General features: G+C 35.5%; 1 protein-coding gene and 1 long non-coding RNA gene across 3 annotated transcripts; both read right to left on the bottom strand.

Annotated features, from left to right (window-relative positions):
* Window positions 1–279: 279 nt before the first annotated feature.
* mrasb (muscle RAS oncogene homolog b) lies at window positions 280–17,319 on the bottom strand. Its single transcript, XM_003200999.7, has 6 exons — window positions 17,171–17,319; window positions 7,179–7,388; window positions 6,357–6,510; window positions 4,066–4,165; window positions 3,404–3,483; window positions 280–3,312 (listed from the first exon to the last, which is right to left on the bottom strand). The coding sequence occupies exons 2-6, from the start codon at window positions 7,372–7,374 to the stop codon at window positions 3,213–3,215; spliced, it is 630 nt and encodes a 209-aa protein (XP_003201047.1). The 5' UTR covers window positions 7,375–7,388; window positions 17,171–17,319; the 3' UTR covers window positions 280–3,212.
* A 2,119-nt stretch (window positions 17,320–19,438) lies between these two features.
* Window positions 19,439–22,421, bottom strand: LOC137488912 (uncharacterized). 2 transcript variants are annotated; one of them, XR_011008200.2, is made up of 6 exons: window positions 22,377–22,421; window positions 20,721–20,778; window positions 20,523–20,631; window positions 20,257–20,414; window positions 20,062–20,157; window positions 19,439–19,887 (listed from the first exon to the last, which is right to left on the bottom strand). It is a non-coding gene; the product is annotated as an uncharacterized lncRNA (long non-coding RNA). The 2 variants fall into 2 exon arrangements; XR_011008201.2 differs by having other exon boundaries at window positions 20,538–20,631.
* Window positions 22,422–23,256: the final 835 nt, after the last annotated feature.

Raw genomic sequence — 23,256 nt, 5'->3', positions numbered from 1 at the left:
GATGTTCTACATCATCTAAGGGTTGGAGAAAAACACTGCAGTTTTGCTCTGACTCTAATCAAACACAGATGATCCAACTAATCAAGTTATTCAAAACTTCTAGAGACCAATAAGCAGGTGTGAGTCGGAGGTGGTTGGAGCTAAACTATGCAGAGCTGCGGCCCTCCAGGAATTGAGTTTGAGACCATTGATTCTAGAAGCTTAGAATGTTGGATATTGAACCACTGAATTAATGCAGATTTTAAATGAATAAAATGAAAATATCACTCACAAAATTGATTGGTTTATTAGATTTTTATTATAATATGTTTATATTCCATTTTACAAACTCTTACAATATTCTTGATGCAAAAATTCCCTTCTTTTTCAAAGCAGTTTTTGGCCTTAATCGTCTTCATACAAACATGGTCACAGAATACATAGAATTTGTATAATAAATTATTTAAAAAAGAAATCCAGTAATAACTGAACCACAAAAATTTGCACCAAGTTTTTCCAAACAAAGTCAGAAATGTCAGAAGGACGTCCAGTTTTTAAAACAAAACAGATCTGCTTTCGTAAGATTAAAGTAACACATACTGTAAGAAAATCACAACCACAAAACGAAGGAGGCAGCCTGAACCGGCTACTTGGACAATGTTCCTTTTAATTTGCTAAACACTAAAGCTGGACCTTTTCGAAACATCCAAAAGCAAAACTGGCGAAAAGAGCAACAAACGATACATTCAAAACATCGATGAGAACTTCAAAACAAGCCCAAACACATTCAAAGTAAAGTGACGATGCATTCAAGACGAGAAAAAAATAAATGACAACACAAGTTCAAACCGATCTATGATGTCACAATGTAGAAGATTACATTGTAACTGTATAACAGAAGCATCAGAGACACAATGTAACACTGTAACATTATTTTTTGTGCAATTACTGATCAAATCAGTTTTATGGCAACGTAATTCAGGCATTAAATGTACAAAACTTTCATCGTGATGGTCCTGATCTATGATCAACTTACAGATCATAGAATAACAATAAATATCATTAAAGTTGAGCTTACATAACGTCATCAATCTGTCTGAAAGTGTTTATGGATACGATCAGAAATCGGGGGTTTGGTTTAGCGGCAGAAAATGCAATCCGGGTTACCATAGTTACCCATTTGTTTATAAGCAGAAAATCGAGAGAGAATAGATTGTTTTCAGTTTTAAAGTAAAAAATATTAAAACACAACAAAGAGTTAAACAGAAAAATTGTGTAGAAACAAAAATGTTTGTGAATACATTCAGCGGAAATAACAAATAAATGTGTATTGTTTACACCACGCATTGTCGCATTGTCATTTAGTAAAGAAACACTATATGCCTCCACAAATAGTCTTTTAGTCACCATTGTTTTTTGGCTGTAGAGTACACACTCATGACTATAAAGTGAACACGTAATACACTTGCGAATAGATTCACAGTTTTTCAAAAAAAAGCGTTAACTATTAACCAAGCGACAACCTCCCGCTCTCCCTCGTGAAGCCAATACGGAAGTAACTGAAACTGCAATTCACTGACTCGCCTTTGGTGGCTGGCTCCATAAACTCCGGATGTCCACTGACTGCAATGCTAAATTGGCCAATTTTACAGCTGATAGAAACATGTTAACAACCTGGTACAAAAGATGGTTTTGGTTCATATTGCTTATATTACTGTTCATGACAACTGTGAGGGGAGTGAATTTTTTCATGCATTTCATTTTTATTCAGTTATATTAAGTCAGCATAATTAAGGGCGTGGCCACTTGAGTGAAAGCTAGGTCTCGCTTATCGCCGTCATGTCATTCTGGCTGATTAACCACTGAAATTGGCATATACATCGTATTTTTGTTTTGTTTTATGTGGCTTTACACAGTCAATTGCTTTTTGGGATTCTTTCCTACAATTATTATATGAAATGGCATGCTGTGTGCACTTAATTGTGCTCACAAACCATTTACTTGGCCTCCATGTCCCAGGTGAGTAAAATTTTATACTTATATACCAAATCTATAAATGTATTTATTTGATTTAAAATCATTTATCATTTATAATTTTGTTTAGACCTGTAAATCACTCCAGAATCTGAAAGATCGATTAGCTGTAGGCTATAGAACTGAAACGTTGTCATACAGTGTTGTGCCTAGATTTCATAAATAGCCTTGCATTTACTAACACAGCCTATATTTTAGGTTTTTGAAAGTAATTCGCACTTTACTCCTTTAGAAAAACGTCATAAGAACAATGCTTAGTTGCTCAAAGCATTACAATTGTGTTTTTAAAAGTCTAAACACTTTATTGATATAGTATACAACCAAGCACATGTGGCCAGAACACCAATGAGTCGCAGGTAATGAAGTATTAAGCGTTTCTCCCAAAGAAAAGCCGGTCAAAGCAAAATTCCAGCAGGCATGTATAGCTCCTCTCACGCTCCACCACTTTGCCCTCGTTTGGTATCCCCCGATCGGTGTGATTACCCGCGAACGAAATGGTGCCTGGTGAACACGCCTACGCTTCTTTTGCGTATGGGTGATGTCACGGATACTACGTCCATATCTTTTACAGTCTATGCTATTAACTAGCGTTAACAATGTTAACTAAAACGTTGTCTAAACGAATAGCCAAAATTGGATCAAAAGTTTTTATTTGTTTCTAGCTTTTAGTGCCGTTTTAGAAATGTATTGTAATGCATAATCATAACATTGTGGTATCTATGGTAACCAGAATTTGCTCCGCCCCCTTTTTCGAAGACTTCTACATCTACATACAGATGTGTGTGTGTTTATATACCAGTTGTGCATTTCTGACCCATACAGATTATTCCGAAGCCTTTTCGCTGTATTAACAATCACGTAACAATATAGAAATCGGCACAATAAATATATAGAAACACTATACAAAACAAGGCCTCAGAAAGTGTGTCTCTGAATTGTTCTCTGAGAGGATACGAGAGTGAACAGCGCAAGAATCCTGACGGATCAAGAAAATCAAACTAAAACGGCCTGAAATTCCACATTTTTATACATTTTTTTTTTCCGGAATTTTGAAAAATTCAAAATTCTGTCGTAAAATAGTGGAATGCTCAGGCTGTATTTTCTCTACTTCCTGGATATTATGATGTGTGTGTGTGTTTGTTTTAACAGTCAGGATGTGGTCATCGCGGCGTTGACGCCCAGAGATAGAGGGTTTGCGCTCACAGTAAGACGCAGTGCAGCCTCTGGGAAGCCGAAGGTCTGTCCGCTCGCCATTTGCCTTTCCGCTTTTTCTTCAGGCCCCGTTCCGGGATCTGCTGACTGGAAGTGGAGATCGAAAAACTTTTGGGATGAGTCGAAGTGCTAACAGTTTGTAGCATACGTAGGGGTGCAGTGGTAAAACCGGACTCACCGTATGACTCTGACCAGCTCGTGAAAGGCTTTGTCTACATTCATTGGTGGATCTTTCGCACTCGTCTCGATATACGTGATCTGGGTTGAAGACATAATATAGAACAGTTATAATAGCAAATAGGATTAATAGTAAATGTGACACACAATATTTAAAACAAATGTAAATTATAATCATTGTTGCTCCTAATGTGAACAAATTACCTGCATTGCTAATTAGTCTGCAATTTTTTTTAAAAGTACAATAAAAATATAATAATACAACTTTTTAAATAATAGTTAAAAAATTTTATAATAAAATTTGTAGTTATTATAAATACAAAAACAGTACAATAATAATGTAATAAAATATTAATGTAGATATTAAAATTAAAATGGAAAATTGAACAGTGATATGCAGTACTATTTATTTGTTTGCATTATTCAAAAACAATCAAATTAATAACAACAATATCATAACAATAATAAAAATAAAGAAATGTAATGAAATGTATAATATAAAGAGAAGGTTTCCTATAGTCAAATCACTTTCCTGCTGATGTTATCAAGGCCTTGTGGGTTGGACAAACAATATTACCCAATAATATCATGATATCTGGTAACGTTTTCGCTGTCCCGTCCATCTGTGGAAGAGGAATGTATATGCTGAAGTGTTTGACTCACACTGTGTTTGGAGGCCATCTCTCGGCCCTGCTCACTTGTGATCTTGCGTAAATGCACCAGGTCCACTTTATTGGCCACCAGAACCATAGGAAACGACTCTCTACAGCACAAACACACAATGAAACTAGTGAACATCAGTGGTGTGTGTCTTTGTTTGTCTCAGTGTGCATGAGGGTATGTGTGTGTGCATTTTGCGAGAGTTAGTGTAACGTGTATATTTATATGTTTAGGGCTGTGCACACCGAGGCTTTTTTTGCTTGCGTTTTCCATCGACGTTTAACGCCTCGTAACTAAATAAAGGGCGTCAATGTGATCATGCACACCAAAACGGCAAGTGTAAAAGCGTAATTTTTAAAAAACACATTATTATTAAATATTATTAGAAAATATGGCATGCTGTGTGCACTTAATTGTGCTCACAAACCATTTACTTGGCCTCCATGTCCCAGGTGAGTGAAATTTTATACTTATATACCAAATTATTTATCATTTTGTTTAGACCTGTAAAGCACTCCAGAATCTGAAAGATCGATTAGCTGTTAGCTATAGAATTGAAACGTTGTCATACAGTGTTATGCCTAGATTTCAATAATAGCCTTGCATTTACTAACACAGCCTATATTTTTTAAGTTTTTGAAAGTAATTCGCACTTTTCTCCTGTAGAAAAACGTCATAAGAATAATGCTTAGTTGCTCAAAGCATTACAATTGTGTTTTTAAAAGTCTAAACACTTTATTGATATAGTATACAACCAAGCACATGTGGCCAGAACACCAATGAGTCGCAGGTAATGAAGTATTAAGCGTTTCTCCCAGAGAAAAGCCGGACAAAGCAAAATTCCAGCAGGCATGTATAGCTCCTCTCACGCTCCACCACTTTGCCTTCGTTTGGTATCCCCCGATCGGTGTGATTACCCGCGAACGAAATGGCGCCTGGTGAACACGCCTACGCTTCTTTTGCGTATGGGTGATGTCACGGATACTACGTCTATATCTTTTACAGTCTATGCTATTAACTAGCGTTAACAATGTTAACTAAAACGTTGTCTAAACGAATAGCCAAAACTGGATCAGAAGTTTTTATTTGATTCATAGCTTTTAGCGCCATTTTAGAAATGTATTGTAATGCATAATCATGTCTGTGTTTGTCTCAGTGTGCATGAGGGTATGTGTGTGTGCATTTTGCGAGAGTTAGTGTAACGTGTGTATTTATATGTTAAGGGCTGTGCACACCGAGGCTTTTTTTGCTTGCGTTTTCCATCGACGTTTAACGCCTCGTGACTAAATAAAGGGCGTCAATGTGATCATGCACACCAACGCGCAAAACGGCAAGTGTAAAAGCGTAATTTAAAAAAAACACAGCTCTTGCTCATTTTTTGTTTTGCTGCACCAATCAGATCGGCACTTTTGTTCACGTACACAGAGCTGCTGAAGTTACAGTAAACACCACTTGGAGGCGCTCAAGCGCAAAACTGTCAATGCAAGCGTTTATATGTGATTGTGCTTGAGTGTGTATATGCGTGTATGCGTTTTGTGAGAGCGAGTGTAATGTGAGTTTATGTGTTTTGTGTCTGAGTGTGTGTGATTGTTTGAATATTTGAGTGTTTATTTGTGATTGTGTGTACATGAGTATGTATGTTTAAGTGTGTGAGTCTGTAATCTGTGTGTGTTTGTATGTTTGAGTGTGAATTTGTGTAATTGTGTGTGCGAATTTGTATTTTTGAGTATTTCTATCTGGGTGTGTATAATGTGTGAGTGCATGTGCATCTGTATGAGTTTTTAAATGTAAGTGTGTGTGCATGAGTGTGTATGTCTGTTTGTGTGTGTGTGGATGCACGACATATCGGCGGCCATATTGTTATTGGCCGATAAATGCTGTTTTTAAGATTATCGTTATCGATCCAATGTCTAAATTAGGCTGATATCTTTAAACCAACAAATTACGTAATTGTAATGTAATGTGTAAACCTTTCCTGCTCTGTCTCTATGTAGTGTTAGAGATAGCAGGGGAGATTCACTTTTTACTCCAGGGCTAAATAATGTTGGTTTCGGGGTTGACTCCCTTCTTTATTCGTTACAGCTGGTGAACGAACGAAGACACATGTAACTTGTTCCAAATTATTTATTACTCTCCGTGTGGTACAACGAAATTAGTCACTAAAGAGGGAACATCACTGAAAATAGTCTCATTACGAAAAAAACGCTCCTCTTTTCTGTCTTAGTATTTCCTGCATGTGTGCATTTGTATGCGAATGAGTGTGAGCTTGTGGGTGTGTGTGTGTGTGTTCAGACCTGTCTTTGACTCTGAGGATGAGCTGATGGAAACGGTCCACATGTTCAAAGCTGGCTTTATCAGTGACGGAGAAGACGATGAGGAAACCGTCTCCTGTCCTCATGTACTGCTCTCTCATCGCACTGAACTCCTCCTGCCCGGCTGTGTCCAGAACTACACGCACAGTAAAAACATATTAGATCTGTGTTTTCTTCATTTTTACTATTTTGTTTTCTTTTATTTCTTATTTTATTCTCATCTGTTTTACACTAATAATTGTTTTACACCAGAATCAGAATCACCAGAATTTGTTATTCTTTTTTAAATATTTCCCAAGTGATGTTTAACAGATGTTAAAAGTATTTTCTATAATATTCTTTATTTTATAGAAACTCATATTTATTTTAGTTTGTCTGGAATAAACGCAGTTTATACCTCTTTTTTTTATTATTAAAAACTATTATTAGCCCTCTTAAGAAATGTTTTTTTCCATTGGCTACAGAATGAACCAGTACTGTTATACAATGACTTAAACCTAAAAAAAACAATCAGTTATTAAAACTATTGTTTAAAATGTGTTAAGAAAAAAAAGCTCTGTCTGTTGAAAAGCACCTTTAAAATAATTTAATTTAAAAAGAATAAAAAAATTCAAAGGAGGGCTAATAATTTTGAATTTAACTTTAGATTGATATATTCAGACATATAAATGTAAATATTAATTGCTCTGAAAAAGATTTTGCCATTTCTGCCACGCTAACATGGTAATTCATTCTTTGTGTCTTATGTTCATACATTAGTTAGGCTAGAGCTGCCCTCTGCTGGCCTGACAGGGCTGTGCTCACCGTCCAGAATGGCCCACTGGCCGTCGATCTCAGTGTGCTTGAGGTAGGAGTCCTCAATGGTAGGGTCGTAATCGGGCACGAAGATCTTCTGGAAAAACTGGATAGTGAGTGCGCTCTTGCCTACGCCACCGTCGCCCACCACCACCAGCTTATATACGGGCAGATTGTCCCCAGGAACCACGCTGCTGGCCGCCATGAAGACCACTACACCTGCAAAACACACAAGTAAATGCTAAAAAAATGCTAAATATGATATTTTATATGTATTATAATATTTATTTAAATATCATAATTGAAGCTTTAATTTAATAAACTAATAAAAAAAACATTAAAAAAACTAATTTAAGATTGTTTGCTTTGAAATCATCAAAATTCTGTCTACTACATAATAGACAAGTGCTAATAAAAAGTAGTTTCCTACAGTTTTTTTAGTATTTATATTCTATATAAAAACTGAACATCTGGTTTTAGACCACAGTAATTCATTAGTATGTTGTATAGTGCCTCATTTTTTGAGCAATAGAGCATTAATTCGTCTTGGGAGTGACAGATACAGAAGTGGACAGTGGCCTGAGGGATTTTGAGCCATTCTTCTTGCAGATTAATGGCCAGGTCATTATGGGATGCTGGTGGAAGAAAACGTTTCCTGATTCGCTCCTCCAAAACACAGAGTGGCTCAATAATATTTCGATCTGGTGACTGTGCAGGCCATAAGAGATTCAACTTCATTTTCATGTTCCTCAAATCACATGTATTGTTGTTATCATCCAGATACATGGCACCGCCTTCAGGATACAATGTTTGAACTAGGCACAGGCCGGTATAAAATTCTGACGATATGATAACCTTGGATAAAAACATCATGGTTTCACGGTATTTTGACTACTGCTCAAAAATAACTTATTTCAAAATGTCTGGCTACAAAAACAATGACTTTTTTCCTCATTGAGCACAATATGTTTTGTTTTAAGAAACATTTTAAAATAGTTTGGCTTCTTTATTTTGAACATGTCAAGCAAAACAATTTAAGTAATTCACTGGCTGTCTTCATTAGTTTCAAAATTACAGATTTCATAGCAACTTGAAAAGGCATCTTGGGATAGTTTTATTTGGATATAAAGAAAAGCCACTGCACTGTTCAGGTCTACAGCATGCTTGTATGCTGGTGTAAATTACTTGTTTTTTGGACAAATTCCTGAATCATGGGCTGACCAGTAGCTTTTGTTGTGGAGGGTCCTTTTTCTGTAAATACTGTTGCCCTAAAAAACCTAATGAAATAGTCTTAAAACACAAACACACACAAAAACCTTACATATACCTTGGGAACGATATAAAAACTAAATGTTTGCAGTTTCAAAACTTTAACTTTTTCAAACCGCGGTAAACCTTGAAACTGGTTATCGCCCCATGCCTAGTTTGAACCATTGGGTGCACATGGTCCTTCAGAATGATTCGGTAGTCTATCTAGCACAAGTATTGGGCCTAGGTAATACCATGATATTGCAGCCCAAACCAGGCGTGTAGTCCTAAAAAAAAAGGTGGTATACTATTACCCACCCAATCCAAATTTTAAAAGTAGGCAAAGGGACGACAAAAGTCAATGTTTCCTCGATTCATTAGCTATATATATATATATATATATATATATATATATATATATAACTATGGTGTCCAGCTCTCTTCAAAATATCTTCTTTTGTGTTCAACTGAATAAAAAAAGACAAATCAGTTTGGAAAAAGTAAAGGTTGAGTAAATGATGACAATTTTCATTTTTGGGTGAACTATTTATTTAAAAATATTTAAACAAATGTATTCATTTTAATTCCAATTCAGTTATGCTTGGCTATTATAGTGACCTCAGCAGACCTGGAGAATGGCTGATTATATTAAGCTGTATTTTAATGTATATGAGCCTAATTAAATATATATATAATAATATGCAGATATTCCAACAATCTATCGATAAACACACCTTGCGCTCACAACTGTTTTTTGCTGACTAAATGAAAAACGAGTTGAAAACAGAGGAGAGGAAGTCTGCCTCCGTTTTTATATCAAATTTTTAGGGGACTGAGGCGGTCATTTAGTGATTTACAGTTTATGAGGTAATCGCAAATAATGTTTTAGGGGGCCGAATGGAAATCTAGAAGTGCTAAAGGGGCGCCCATGCTGTTTTTTAATTTTACATCATTCAGTTGATTTGTTGTGATCTTCGAAAAACTCTTACGACATGTTTTTAAGGCTGCTGCGGTCGTCAGGGGGCGAAGAATGAGGAAAATTAAACAAATGCACCAATTGCAACAAATTAAGATGCAAATAAAAAAATACATTTGGTAGACATTTAAAGGAGATGCGAAGGCACAAAATTCACCAAAACAAGTGAGTATACTGAAGGCATGCGCAATTATTGATCCTCAGAAATGGTAATACCCAAACAGCTTGTGGAAAAAAGTAGGCATACTGAGTATACGTGCGTATAGCAAGGACTACACCACTGGCCCAAACCATTACTGATCCACCCACATGCTTCACTCCGGGCGCAGTCTGGATGGTACGCTTCTTTGGGGCTTCTCCACACCGTAACTCTCCCGATGTGGGAAAGATGATTGACTGTCTTATTTCTAATAGGGCATTCAACTGGAGTGTTACTGATGGCTATTACAAGACGCTTTCACTGTTATGACTAAAAGAAAATTGTAATCAGGGTCAGTGAAGTTACTGTTTATGTTTGATCTCAATTCAAATTAAAGAACTTGCTTATAAAGAGTTCATGTTTCATTAATGGTTCAGCTTTTTTGAATATAAAGTATTCATTAATCAATGCATTTTAATGGTTGCTTTTCACCACCGGTTGCTGTAACAATGCAAATAATACAACCTTAATTTGAAGCATCAAGTTGATTTCAAACATCGCTTGACTGCTGTTTCGGTATTTATATCCCAATACAATCTGAATGTAGACAGAAACAGAACTTGGTTGAAAAGACCAAGGGCTGGACTCTGTAGTTGTTTCAACCAATGACTCAAGACATACAGCCTTGTCAGTTGACTTGCATTACTGTGAATAGGGAAAAGTGTGGAACGTTCAATATGGCTGGCCACCTAAATGAAGGAAGTCCTGACTTCCAGTCAAAGTAGCCAACCATCAATTTTTATAGCCAAGCAGTTCCTTGGGGGAGGGGTCTGTAATGGTTTGCTTGGTGGTTATGGATAGTCCTGTCATTTGCTGACTATTATAAGCCTGCATTTAATTGTTTTAAATTATTTGTTTGTTTGTTTGTTTGTTTGTTTGTTTGTTTGGCAGGGATAATGTACATTAATTAGCATTGCTGCAAAATGCACAAGAGTTAGCCAAAAGGCTATTTTTCATCCGTTGTCCATCTGGACAGATGTTATAATTTTGACAAGACAAATAACATCACAGCACATATTGTGTCCCTCTAGTGTCGTCTTTTGGTGTTTACTACAGCTTCTGTCTCTGTTCTTCCAGTGATTCCCACTGCTTTTTCTGGTTACCACGGAAACAGCCATAAAGGAAATGAGTGTAGTGCCAATTATTTGTGCATGGCAGTAGCAAACTGTAATAAATAACATGTTTTAAACATAATTACTTGCAAAACTACAATAATAGGATGGATCACTTACGATTTTGATTGGTGATTTGAAACATGTAATTTAATTGAGTTTTCAGGATTCCCCTATTAATTTTTAATAGCTCTTGGATGAACTTTTGGATTGCAAATATGGTCGCTGAGTGTACAGAGTGTCTCTCTCTAACCTCCTTTCCACTGCACACGATAAACGACAAGCGACAGACCGGAAGTCATTTATTTCCAATGGAGAGCAGTTCGGGCGCTGCGTGGAGTTCCAATCATCTCCGTATGCTGAAAATTCCGAATTCGAATTGAGCTGCAGATCCGTTGAAATATTTGAACTCCTGCGACTAGACCGTATGCGACCTGCCGACCGGATATGATGTATTCCGTCCAAGCAGGTCCGTGCGTGCGAGATGAGAAATAGAAGTCTATTTGGTTATTTTTTTAATTATAAAAAGTCTATTTAAAAAAAAACTTTTCTGTTCATAAATGTAAGCAAGAAATCTATATTTTTAATGTCGTCTCCACATTCCCTCCAATATTTTAGCGGTCTATGAGTTTCTAGTATTCATTCATTCATTAAATTATATAAACGCACAGAGAATAAAGGCTCTTGCTTTTGCACTCCTTTATTTCGGACACCGTGAGAATCAGCTTCTCCCCCATGGTGCACGACAACACTGAAAATACTGTGCGGCTGCCACAAGGGGGCGTATTCCGACAGTCATGTCCAAATGTCGTGTGCAGTGGAAAGGCGGCTTCTGGGTCAAACAAATATAAACACCATTTACGTTACATTTACTCATTTTCAATTTAAAGAAAAAAAAACATTTAATTGAGGTTGCACAACTCTTTTTGTAAATTATTACAACTTTCCCAGTCTCTGAAACAACCTAATTTTCCTGCTGATGTCTTTGAGGCCTTGTGAGTGGGGAAAAACAATACTAACCAATAACAACATTGTATCTATCAAAGTCCAATCCAATCTGGGTAAGAAAAAACTTTTTTTTTTTGTAAATTGTGAATATTTTCTATTGGTAATTAACTGCATTTATACACTCACTGCTCCCTTTATTAGGTACACCTTACTAGTACTGGGTTGGAGCCCATTTTGCCTTTAGAACTGTCTTCGTGACATAGATTAAACAAGGTAATGGAAATTTTCCTCAGAGATTTTGGTCCATTTTGACATGATAGCCAGTCTGAGATGATTCAGGCTTTATGACATGGTGCCGTATCCTGCTGGAAGTAGCCATCAAAAGATGAGTCCACTGTGGTCATAAAGGCATGGATATGGTCAGCAACAATACTCAGGTAGGCTGTGGCAATGACACAATGCTCAATTGGTACTAATAGGCCCAAAGTGTGCCAAGAAAACATCCCCCACACCATTACACCACCACCACCAGCCTAAACCACTGATAAAAGGCAGGATGGATTCATGGTTTCATGTTGTTGACACCAAATTCTGACCCTACCATCCGCATGTTGCAGCAGAAATCGAGACTCATCAGACCAGGCAACGTTTTTCCAGTCTTCTGTTGTCCAATTTTGCTGACCTTGTGCGAATTGTAGCCTCAGTTTCCTGTTCTTAGCTGACATGAGTGGCACCCGGTGTGGTCTTTTGCTACTCTGGCCCATCAAGGTTGGACGTGTTGAGTGTTCAGAGATGCTATTCTGAAAATCTTGATTGCAACGAGTGGTTATTTGAGTTACTGTGTCCTTTCTATCAGCTTGAACCAGTCTGGCCATTCTCCTCTGACATCAACAAGGCGTTTGCACCCACAGAACTGCCGCTCACTGAATATTTTCTCTTTTTCAGACCATTCTCTGTAAACCCTAGGTTGTGCGTGAAAATCCCAGTAGATCAGCAGTTTCTGAAATACTCAGACCAGCCCATCTGGCACCAACAACTATGACACGTTCAAAGTCACTAAAATCACCCTTCTTCCCCATTCTGATACTCGGCTTGAACTGCAGCAGATCATCTTGACCATGTCTAAATGCATTGAGTTGCTGCCATGTGATTGGCTGATTAGAAATTTGCGTTAACGAGCAGTTGGACAGGTGTACCAAATAAAGTGGCAAGTGAGTGTGTGTGTGTGTGTGTGTGTGTGTGTGTGTGTGTGTGTGTGTGTGTGTGTGTATACACACACACACACACACACACACGCACACACACACACACACACACACACACACACACACACACACACACACACACACACACACACACAAACAGATACAAACAGACAGACCTATCCCAGAATTTTCTGATTTTATTATTTTATTTCATTGTAAAATGAATTAAATAATTTAAGAAGCAATTACTAAAACTAGTCAATTGCATATATTGGTGATAAAACCAGTACATTTTTATAGATATATATTTTTGGAAGTGAAAGAAAATAGTTCATTTGTATATGCACACAAAATTGATCAATAAAATGTGTTTTATCTTTGATTTATTTAGTAAAATTTGTTCAAAAAATAAAACATGTGATAATATAATACAATTAAATGCATATTTGCAGACAAGAGAATATTTAATATAATTTATAATAATAATGAATAATTAATATTTAGATCTGATCTGGAACATGTACAGTACATGAGGTTGTAGTTTTAGCTCCAGCTGGTTCACTGATCCTCCAGAAGTGGAGTCACAGCCTGACGATTTCAGAAAGGAAATCCTGAACTTCCCGGTATTGTGGTCGTCAGGAAGGGCGACTGGAGGAGACGTAACACTGACATAAAAATGACAGCTAACCGTCCAACAGTTTGGGTGCTCGACCCTAATTAGACGTTGAGTTGGTGTTTTCGAGCTTGTTTAATTAATTTCGGAGGCTTTGACGCAATCTTACGGGTACAGTTTTAGCTCACTGTGGTCAATCTGTCTGAGTCTGTCATTGTTGGCAGATTCAAGCTGAGATCACACTGAAAAAAATCACAGGATTTCAGGCCAACTGTCTGGTCTAGACTGGGTTTCCTGAGTGAGATGTTCTGGTTTGGATAAGCCTCAATTTGCACAATGCTTCTTTATTCCAATATAGAGTCCATTAGTGACATTTCAGAGATTACAAGTCTCTTTTAAAGGGACAGTTCACACATAAAGGAAAATATGCTGAGATTAGGGTTGTAACAATATACCGGTATGACGGTTTACCACGATTTGAACGTGCACGATTATCATACCATGAACAATTGCATATCAACGGTTTTAACCCTTAAAGATCGAGACAGCCGCCCGCGGCTAAAAATAAGTATTGCTCTTAAATGTTTAATAACTTTTGATCCGCTGATCCGATTCATACAATTCAAAGATTGGCATAAAGAAGAGAATCTCAGCTTTCCAGTTCTGTATCACATAACATTCGCGGACTTTCAGAGGCTCCGGAATCAGTGCGGTTACGTCATCAACATTTGACAACGCTGATTTGACAAAGAAACGCTCGTCACTGTGTCTCCGGACAAATCAGACATGATACATTGATGCATTGTCCCTCCTCCATGCCCAGATTGGTTCAAACTCGCTATATCACAACCAATAAGCATAGGTTTCGCTTTTGTTTGTGGACCAAGCTTTTTGAACAACACGGAATGAGAGATTGAGAATGAGAAAGTTTGGATGAAATAATTCTCATACTAAGTACTTTTGCATGCACAGCAGCACAGAAACATGACAAAACAGTGACACAGCAAAGACGAACTGCTGCTCTTGCTGTTTTCAAAAGACGCAAATGAAGATGCAGCTGTTTGTCTGCATTGCAGACAACCATATCCAAATCCATATCGATAGACAACCATATCCATGCTGGCACATAAAACCTAAGGATGTTCCATATTGAATCTAGTTTCGTTATGTAACTATTTATAGTATAGTAAATATTTATATCTATTTTTTACTGAGGATTTGCACCATGTTTATTTGGACTTTATTTGGACTTTGACACATTATTTATTATTTTCTTATTTTTATTTGTTCATTGTAAGTGGTGTTGTTTATAGGAACTAAAAATATATTATTTGGAAAAAGTCAAATTTGCTTCACTGTTATTTAATTATTAATTATTTTGTAACATTTGTAACATACCGTATACCGCGAAACCGTCAAACCGTGGTATTGTTTTAGACGATTATCATACCGTGAAAAATTCATACCGTTACAACCCTAGCTGAGATCAATGTCACTTTTTAAAATCAATATTAATGATTTTTAGCTGAAACTGCTGATTTCTGATGCAATGGCTACCAGCACTTTAAATGCCAAAAACACATACAGGCTACACAAATGAATCCTGATGTGACTGTGGATTAAAGGTAATAATGTTGTTAACATCAAACTGAACATTTCGCTTCATAAAACCTCATTGTGTCACTAAGAGCCAGAGGTGTTAATTTTGTGTTGCCTATTATAAAGGGCTGGGTATGTGGAGTCACGTGACCCCGCTCAGTTAAGCCTTGATTTATACTTCTGCCACCACCGTTTTGTTTTCAAAAGTGCAAGTTGTTTCACAGATAGTGTGTGTTTACTTCAATCAATTTAAAATCAAGTAATGCACCGATCAAAAATCTCTTACTTTTAATATGTGAGCATATTTATTGTACAAAACATGTCGGTAAACTATAAAATCAATAAAGTAATCATTAATTAATCGTAATTGAGTTAAAATTTTCAATTAATCAAGATTTTAATTTTAGACCAAATAGCCCAGCCCTGCTATTACGTTTCTACATAATACCGATTATATAACAAGACCAGCATTTCTTGTCAGTATTTATTCACATTTATCATAAAACATTAAATTTTCTGAACAATGTCGTGATAAGTCCGAGTTTTTATTTTAATCATGAATTTATATTGGCTTAAGGTTAAGGTTGGGTTGTTTTGTTTCTAATGTTTCGATCAAGAATCAAACAGTTCACACTGACTGTTCTGCTATTATTCTGTAATAAACAAACTTATTATAAAGGAAATACCAAAATAAGTACTTTCGAATAGGTCTATATTAACACTATATTAACGCAATTAAAGGGGACCTATTATGCCTATTTGTACAAGATGCCAAATAGGTCTCTCATGTCCCTAAAGCATGTATTTGAATTTTTAGTTCAAAATACCTAACAAATAATTTTGTAAAACTCTTTGGAATTGCCTCGTTTAGTCTTTGATCCTAATTGTGCCGTTTTGGTGACTGTTGCATTAAATTAAAATGAGACTGTGCTTTTTTCAAAAGAGGGCGGGGCTACACATGCCTATGTGAGAGCATAGTGGCAAACTCAAAAACAAGACTAACGTCCTATGCTAATGAGTGAGAGATCATCACTAATGGGATGGGCTTTCCCCCTTTGATGACATGTACAAAGGAAGATTGTCAATCAAAGTGTTTCTGCAGACTGGTTTTATGAAATGTGATTACGAAAAATAAAATGAATACATTTTTTCAATTAGAAGCTGTTTATATTCAGACTGTTCCACTTATTAAAGTGTTTTTTTCACAATAGAACCCCTTTAATCGACATATCTTAATAATCAGCTTTATTTTAAAAATTGACAGAATATTAAAGTCACAATATTCCGAAACAGGATGTATATTTTAAAAAGCGACTTACATCTGTAATTAATAGACCGATATCAGAATAATTCTAATATTTCAGAAGAAGGGCTACAGTTAACAATCGATATCTATCGAGTAAGTAATTTTCACAATTATTATTAGAAATAACTGAACGCATAAAACCATTTAAAAGAGTATTTCTGAATAGACACTACATGTTATTTGGAAACAATTATAGCTAAATCTAAAAATAAAAAAGTCGATTAATCGGTCATCGGTTTATCAAAAGCAACCACAACAGCCACGTCCTGAAGTTACTTTTCATCGTACAACAGTACAGTCTCTCTTTTCCACTGTATTTGGACTGTTTAGATTCAGAAATGACGTATTACAGCATTGCCTCATATATACAGTTTAATCAGTGCATGTCTTCGGCGCTCTGCACATATCAATACACCCACCTTCCTTCATCAGTCAGTCAGCCTGAGCTGCTAATGCACTACCCATTAGTCTTTATCTCAGCTATGTGCATCTATATGTTCTCCATTATGCCGCTACAGTGCAATGAAAGCATCTTCCTGGCAACAAAAAAAAGGAAACAATGTGTCCTGCTTTTGGAGATGTGGGTGATATGGTGTGCATTGCTTAATGTTGCAATTCACCAACACGACCACTTCATATATTCATGCATAAAGCATAACTGGTAAAACAGAAATATGTATAGAAGAAATATCAAAGAAATAGCCATAAGTTAAGCATATGGAGCTGGATATTGCTCCTGGGTGCTGTTGATGGATGCGTTAAATCTCATAGGAGAGTAGATTTCAAAATTATTACCTTGTTACAAGACGACAGCATATGCCAACAGTCCGTTTCGATTCCACTGATGTTGCTGCCGACATTACCGAGTAAATACACAAGCGGAAACGTTTGTCTATTTGTTATACAAACTGGATGCAGTGGCTTTCCATCGGGCCGCGCGAAGAGCCGTTTTCAGTTCCTCACACCTCGAGAGTGCTCACTGTTAGTTTAGATTTTCAGCGCTGACAGGGGGAAACAGCTCAACTTTGTGACAAACGTCGAGCTTACTTTAAAAATTCGACGATATACGTTTGTGATAGTGCTTGTTTAAAAACGAATCATTTCTTAAAGTTGGATGAGTTGGCAATTACAATGGAATATTATGAATATATGTGCAAGGCAGTTAGCTGGCCTCCCCTTTTCCTCTCGGGTTTGGTACGTTCCTCTGGCAGAGCTTGGTTTGGAAGCAACTCGCATGAGTCAATTCCTTATTTTTAAGACAGTATGATTATGACTTTATACATTTGTGTAAGTCGTATTATTGTGCAGATGAATCTGATGTGTAGCGATGATACTGCATAAACATTGATTATACGGAATAAATGCAACAGGTAATGAGGGGGAAGGAAAAAGATTTGCATACATTTTGTGTATTTTATTGGACAAATCTTTCCATATACTGAGTTTAAAAAGTTGGGTTAAAAATACCCCATCATATAACCCAAGTATAGGTTTTTTATGGCACCTTCCCAACTATGGGCTATATTTTAAACCAAAGCATTGGGTTAATTTGATTTTAATAATATTTAATATTTTAATCAAATATTAATGTTAATATTTTGATTAAATATCAATATTTGGGTTAATATTTTGATTAAATGTTATTTTTTCCATGATATTAATACTGTTACTAGTACTCCTATTAGTTGTATAACTATGGCTGTGTAAATAAATAACATACAGTTTTCCAAAATATTGAAAATGCTTCATTTCCCTGCTGAAAAATCCAGCTTAAACCAGCCTAGGATGGTTGGCTGGTTTTAGCTGGTCGATCAGCCTGGTTTTAGAAGGGTTTTGGCCACTTCCACACTGTAATCCCGAATAAGTTGACAAAACTCAAAAAATTTGAGGTAATCAGTTACGTCAAATTTTTTAATTTATTAAATTATCTATTTTAAGTAAACAGAAACATTAAGTTTTGAGTTTGTTGTACTCATGCAAGACACTTCACCTAACTTAAAATACCCAAGTTACTCAGCTTATACGTTTTAATTGCAATTGACTTAATTGTTTTAAATTTTCCAAACTTTAAATACTTAGTCACCCAGCTCATACATTTTAATACCAATTAACTTAATTGCTTTAATTTCTTTCAACTTTAAATACTTAGTCACCCAGCTCATACATTTTAATACCAATTAACTTAATTGCTTTAATTTCTTTCAACTTTAAATACTTAAATCACCCAGCTCATACATTTTTATAGCATTTTTTAAAAATTAACTTCTCCATCGTCTGTTTCACAAATAAAATTAGCCATTATTTTAATCTTTAAACCCCATAAATCTGTCAAAATAAATCTGTAATTTAAAACACACAGACAATACCATTTTAGACATTTATTTTTAAAGAAAAAATGTCCAACAGTACTTTCAAATTTGTCTCCTATGCAATTACAAATGTCTTAAAACGATAAAAACTATTAGACATAAAGAGATTGAAAATGAACACTATTCTAAAATTAATAAAAATTACCCACAATGTAAATATGATATCAGACATAAGAGCCTCAAGAAAAAACAACTATAAGTTTGATAAAATTTAATAATACATTAATAAGTGTAAAACTTAGTCTTAAGGCATTCGTTAAAAAAATAATAAGTGCACATTCTGTGAAGTGACTCGTTTAGTGTAAACTACACAGAAACTGTATATATATATATATCTCGTTGAAGTCAGAATTATTCGCCCCCATTTATTTTTTCCCCCAATTTCTGTTTAACGGAGAGCATATTTTATATATATATATATATATATATATATATATATATATATATATATATATATATATATATATATATATATATATATATATATATATATATATTCAGTCTTGGTTGAACTATGATTCTGTCATTTACTTATTCCAAACCTGTTTGAGTTTCTTTCTTCTGTTGAACACTTAAAAGGTTATTTTTGACCAAAAAAAAAAAAAAGCTGAGACCTGTAACCACCGATTTCCACAGTATTTGTTTTCCTATTAGAAAGTCAGTGGTTACAGGTTGTCAGCTTTACTTAACTTTTGTGTTCAACAGAAGCAAGAAATTCAAGCAGGTTTGGGACAAGTGAAGAGTTAGTAAATGACAGAATTTTACATTTGGACAAACTATCCCTATATATAATAAAATGCATACTTACCAATTAAAGGTAAATAAATGTTTTGAAGTTACTACCCCAGAGACAGTCTTTATTAAGTAAAAAAAAAAAAAAAAAAAAAGCTCTACATTAACTCATTCTTTAAGGTTTCCATGCTACGAGACTTTTTATTTTCCATCATCCATGCCAAGCAAAACTTTTTGCACAAGTTCAAAGTCCTTTACTATATATTATGTGAAGAGCATACATTAATCCATACAAGACAAGAAAGGTCTGGAAGTGTGCTGTGGGTGGTGTCCAATTCATTCTTCAGGACAACAGAGACCCTCAGTGAATGCAGGGCCAATAAAGCATCTTCAGTCAGCAGGATTATCAATCTAAAAATATAATTCAAGCATATTAATGTAAGGACAGTATCACAATGACTGAGCCAATATTATATGATTCATCAACTATTCGTGATTACAAATATGTTATTAAGTAAAAGTTTTCAAAACTTTCATCTTTTTATTAAACATGCCTAATTGTGAAAAGAATGAATCAAGTCTTACCAGGGTGTTCCTAAAGAATCTTAAGTCACGCTCACGCAGCAAGACCAAAAGACCTCTGATAACAGTAGTCCGTCATGAACTGACATCATGCAGTTCCTGGAAATCAAGAATCAATTTTTTAAAAATTAAAATAAAATAAAAAAAAAATTCAAATTATATTTTAATGTATACTTTAACACGTGACCCCAAACATACCTGCTCATCATAAACCTTTAAAAGATTAGCCAGGGAATCTGCTGTCTTGCCAGTTTTGGATGCTGTTTGCCTTAAAATTGTCATCAAATGAATTAGGTGGTGGTCCAGTTGTGCAAAGAATTTGTGGGGAAAATTCTCATTTGTAACATGTTGGTACTCTGCAAACAGCAAAAAGAAACAAGAGAGAATTTCATAAAACAAACCCACACCACAAAATATACAATTCTAGAAAAAATGTATTAATATTATTATTATGTTTCATTTACTTATCTATTTTTTACCCCAGATGAAAATCAGGTGTTGATCAGATGTTGAAAGCAGGATCTTCATGTTGTAAACTGAACTCAAGGTCTAGCTGAAGTTTCACTTTCCTTGCTGCAAAAGTATCATTGATAAATACACTGTAATATTTATTTTATCTGGATATGCCAGGCATAGTAGTTCAAAATAAATATTTTACCCACCTTTCACATGCCTCCATTTAAGAACCTATCTGTAGTCAGCAACACCCGACCTTCAATTCTGTATGTACACAAAGTCACAGTGTCATTTAGCTGAGAGTGGAAGTAGTACAATTGCATGATGTCTAACGTTAACCTCCAAAATGGTTAGCAATAGAGCTGATTATCATGTTAGTTGCTTTGATTCGATGAACACAGATTTAATTTAAACAGTATTGAAATTTCTAAAACAGAATAGGACGACAAAGAAATTTAAGGCCTGATTTTAAAAGCTAGAAATAACAAAACTTACCTTATTGTCTAATGATGTAAAAATATATACTAAAATATTTATATTTTTAAGATATAAATATATTTTAAGCTACAAAATTTGCACATCAGAAAACTATGTCTTGTTTACCACGTCTTAAATATTTTGTTTTGTTATTATTTAATTTAATAACATAATTTTGTATTAATGTGTTATAGATATGCATACTTTGTTTTTTAGGCTGTTTATATTCTCTCCAGAGTAAACATTTTAAAAAATAGATTGAAAAAAAAACAAACTTTTATCATACCTTTAAAATACATTTGACCTAAATGACATTTAAACTCACTTAACTGATCGCATTAATCAGGTAATCATTGATATGCAGAGATGTGGCCTTAAGCGCAAGAAAATATTAAGTGTTGATCAGTGCTGGTGATTGAGGTAAAGTTAGTTTTATATTTACACATTCAGACTTTCTCCTTAATAATATAATTTCAGAAAGGTAATTTTTGCATATTCTTAATGGTGAAATCATATTAGCAGCCAATGACTTTCAAAGTACAACATTGTTCAGTCAAAAAAAATTGTGCATTTAGTGTAATATTGTTTTCATGTCATACTTGCATGTGATTTCAGAACGAATAGACAAAGTACCATGGTAAACAATTTATGGAGCGAGTCACAAGTTGTTACTAAATGAATGTATGAATATAAAACCAACTTTACCTCAATGTGGTAGTGTAAATTGAAGCTCTGCTCTGTACCTGCTCAGGTGAGGGGCGCAGCTTAAATGTTCTCCGTCAGGCTATCCTCATACATGGATCAGCAAGCAATGTTACAATGTGACAATGTGACAGAGTTAAGTTTTGAGACTACGTTTTTGAGCGTCATCAGAAAATACCGTTTAGGGATTAGGCGGAGATCATTTGAGTTATGATTAACGTTACGTTTCTTGCGCCTTTCGTTTCCGAAGTGCCTACAGATCGCGAAGATAATACCACATTCACACACTGGATGGAGTTCAGCGCAGCGCCATGACATACGGTTGTGAGAGCGCGCGTCTCCATGACAACTTCAGCACAGGCTGAGAAAAGGCATACTCGCGCCAAGATTTAAATTTTTTTTGAAAAATGTAATCTGCCGATTTTAAATATTTTTGTCTTTATCACACTCTGTTAAAATTCAGAGTTAACACATTACAACTAACGCTAACGTTGCACTGATTCTAACTTTTTAAACAGTAATGTTAACGTTAGTTAGCAACAAGTGAGGCTAAACATGTTTTCTTTAATGTACGACATGTAAACGCACCCTGATTAACTCTACATTACATTGAACTGTTACTGTGATTATATTAATTAAAACATACATTTAATATTTCTTGGATTTGTAAATATTTTACTTACTGTAGTTTGAAGCGATGCCGATCCGCCATCTTGAAAAAAACGAATGAAGCATGAGCACGTACGTGAACCTGGATGACGTCAGACGCAAAATCACTGGGCTGACAGATTTTGAGTTAATGAAACTTTAAAGAGACATTTTGTATAAATTAAACCCAGCAGAATTGTTCACCTTACTTGAAAGATTACATTTTTTCAAACTCAAAAATAAGAAAAAGTTCTAAATACTCATCAAGGTTAATTAAGATAAACGAATTTTAATGATTTAAGTTAATAGAACTCAATTCAATTAATTAGTTACAGCATTAGGGTTTACAGTGCAGCCATTTCTAGCCTGGTCTTAGCTGGTCAGGCAGGAAAGTGACCAGCTAAAACCATCTAAAACCAGCTTGACCATCCTGGTTTAAGCAGGACATAGCTGGTTTTGGCTGGGCTCCCATTCTGGCTAGGCTGGTCAGTTTTAGCTGGTCATCTCTCAGCCTGTCCAGCTAAAACCAGGCTGGAAACCAGCCTGGAAGTGGCCAAAACCCCTCTAAAACCAGGCTGGTCGACCAGCTAAAACCAGTCAACCATTCTAGGCTGGTTTAAGCTGGATTTTTCAGCAGGGTTCCATTACATTTTAGTTCCAGACACTTTTTTTTTTAATTAAATCAAGAATCACAAACAATGAAGAAACAGAAGAAAGTGCAGACAGTTATAAAAAGTGCAAGCAGAAAATCTTCTGTTGTTGGAGCAGAATATGGAGCTCTGTGTGCTGTAGAGACTGTCCAGCAGCTGCAGCAGGCTTCACTTAGTGTCCACAGTGTACAATACATTTTAACCACATCCAAACGCTTCTAAAAGACTGTTTTGGGGGGTGTAATGGATATAAAAACACGACATA

This window comes from Danio rerio, chromosome 22, assembly GCF_049306965.1.
Source record: "Danio rerio strain Tuebingen ecotype United States chromosome 22, GRCz12tu, whole genome shotgun sequence".
In the NCBI taxonomy this organism is placed as follows: Eukaryota; Metazoa; Chordata; class Actinopteri; order Cypriniformes; family Danionidae; genus Danio; species Danio rerio.
The sequence above is the reverse complement of the archived record's forward strand: the minus strand, read 5'-3'. Positions and strand labels throughout refer to the sequence as shown.

Excerpts from the sequence above, each read along its gene's own strand:
- mrasb (XM_003200999.7), bottom strand. The coding sequence starts at position 7,374 with ATGGCGGCCAGCAGCGTGGTTCCTGGGGACAATCTGCCCGTATATAAG. Across the intron at positions 6,511-7,178 it reads CCAGTGGGCCATTCTGGACG|TTCTGGACACAGCCGGGCAG; the intron begins GTGAGCACAGCC and ends CTGTGCGTGTAG. Across the intron at positions 4,166-6,356 it reads ATCCTCAGAGTCAAAGACAG|AGAGTCGTTTCCTATGGTTC; the intron begins GTCTGAACACAC and ends TTTGTGCTGTAG.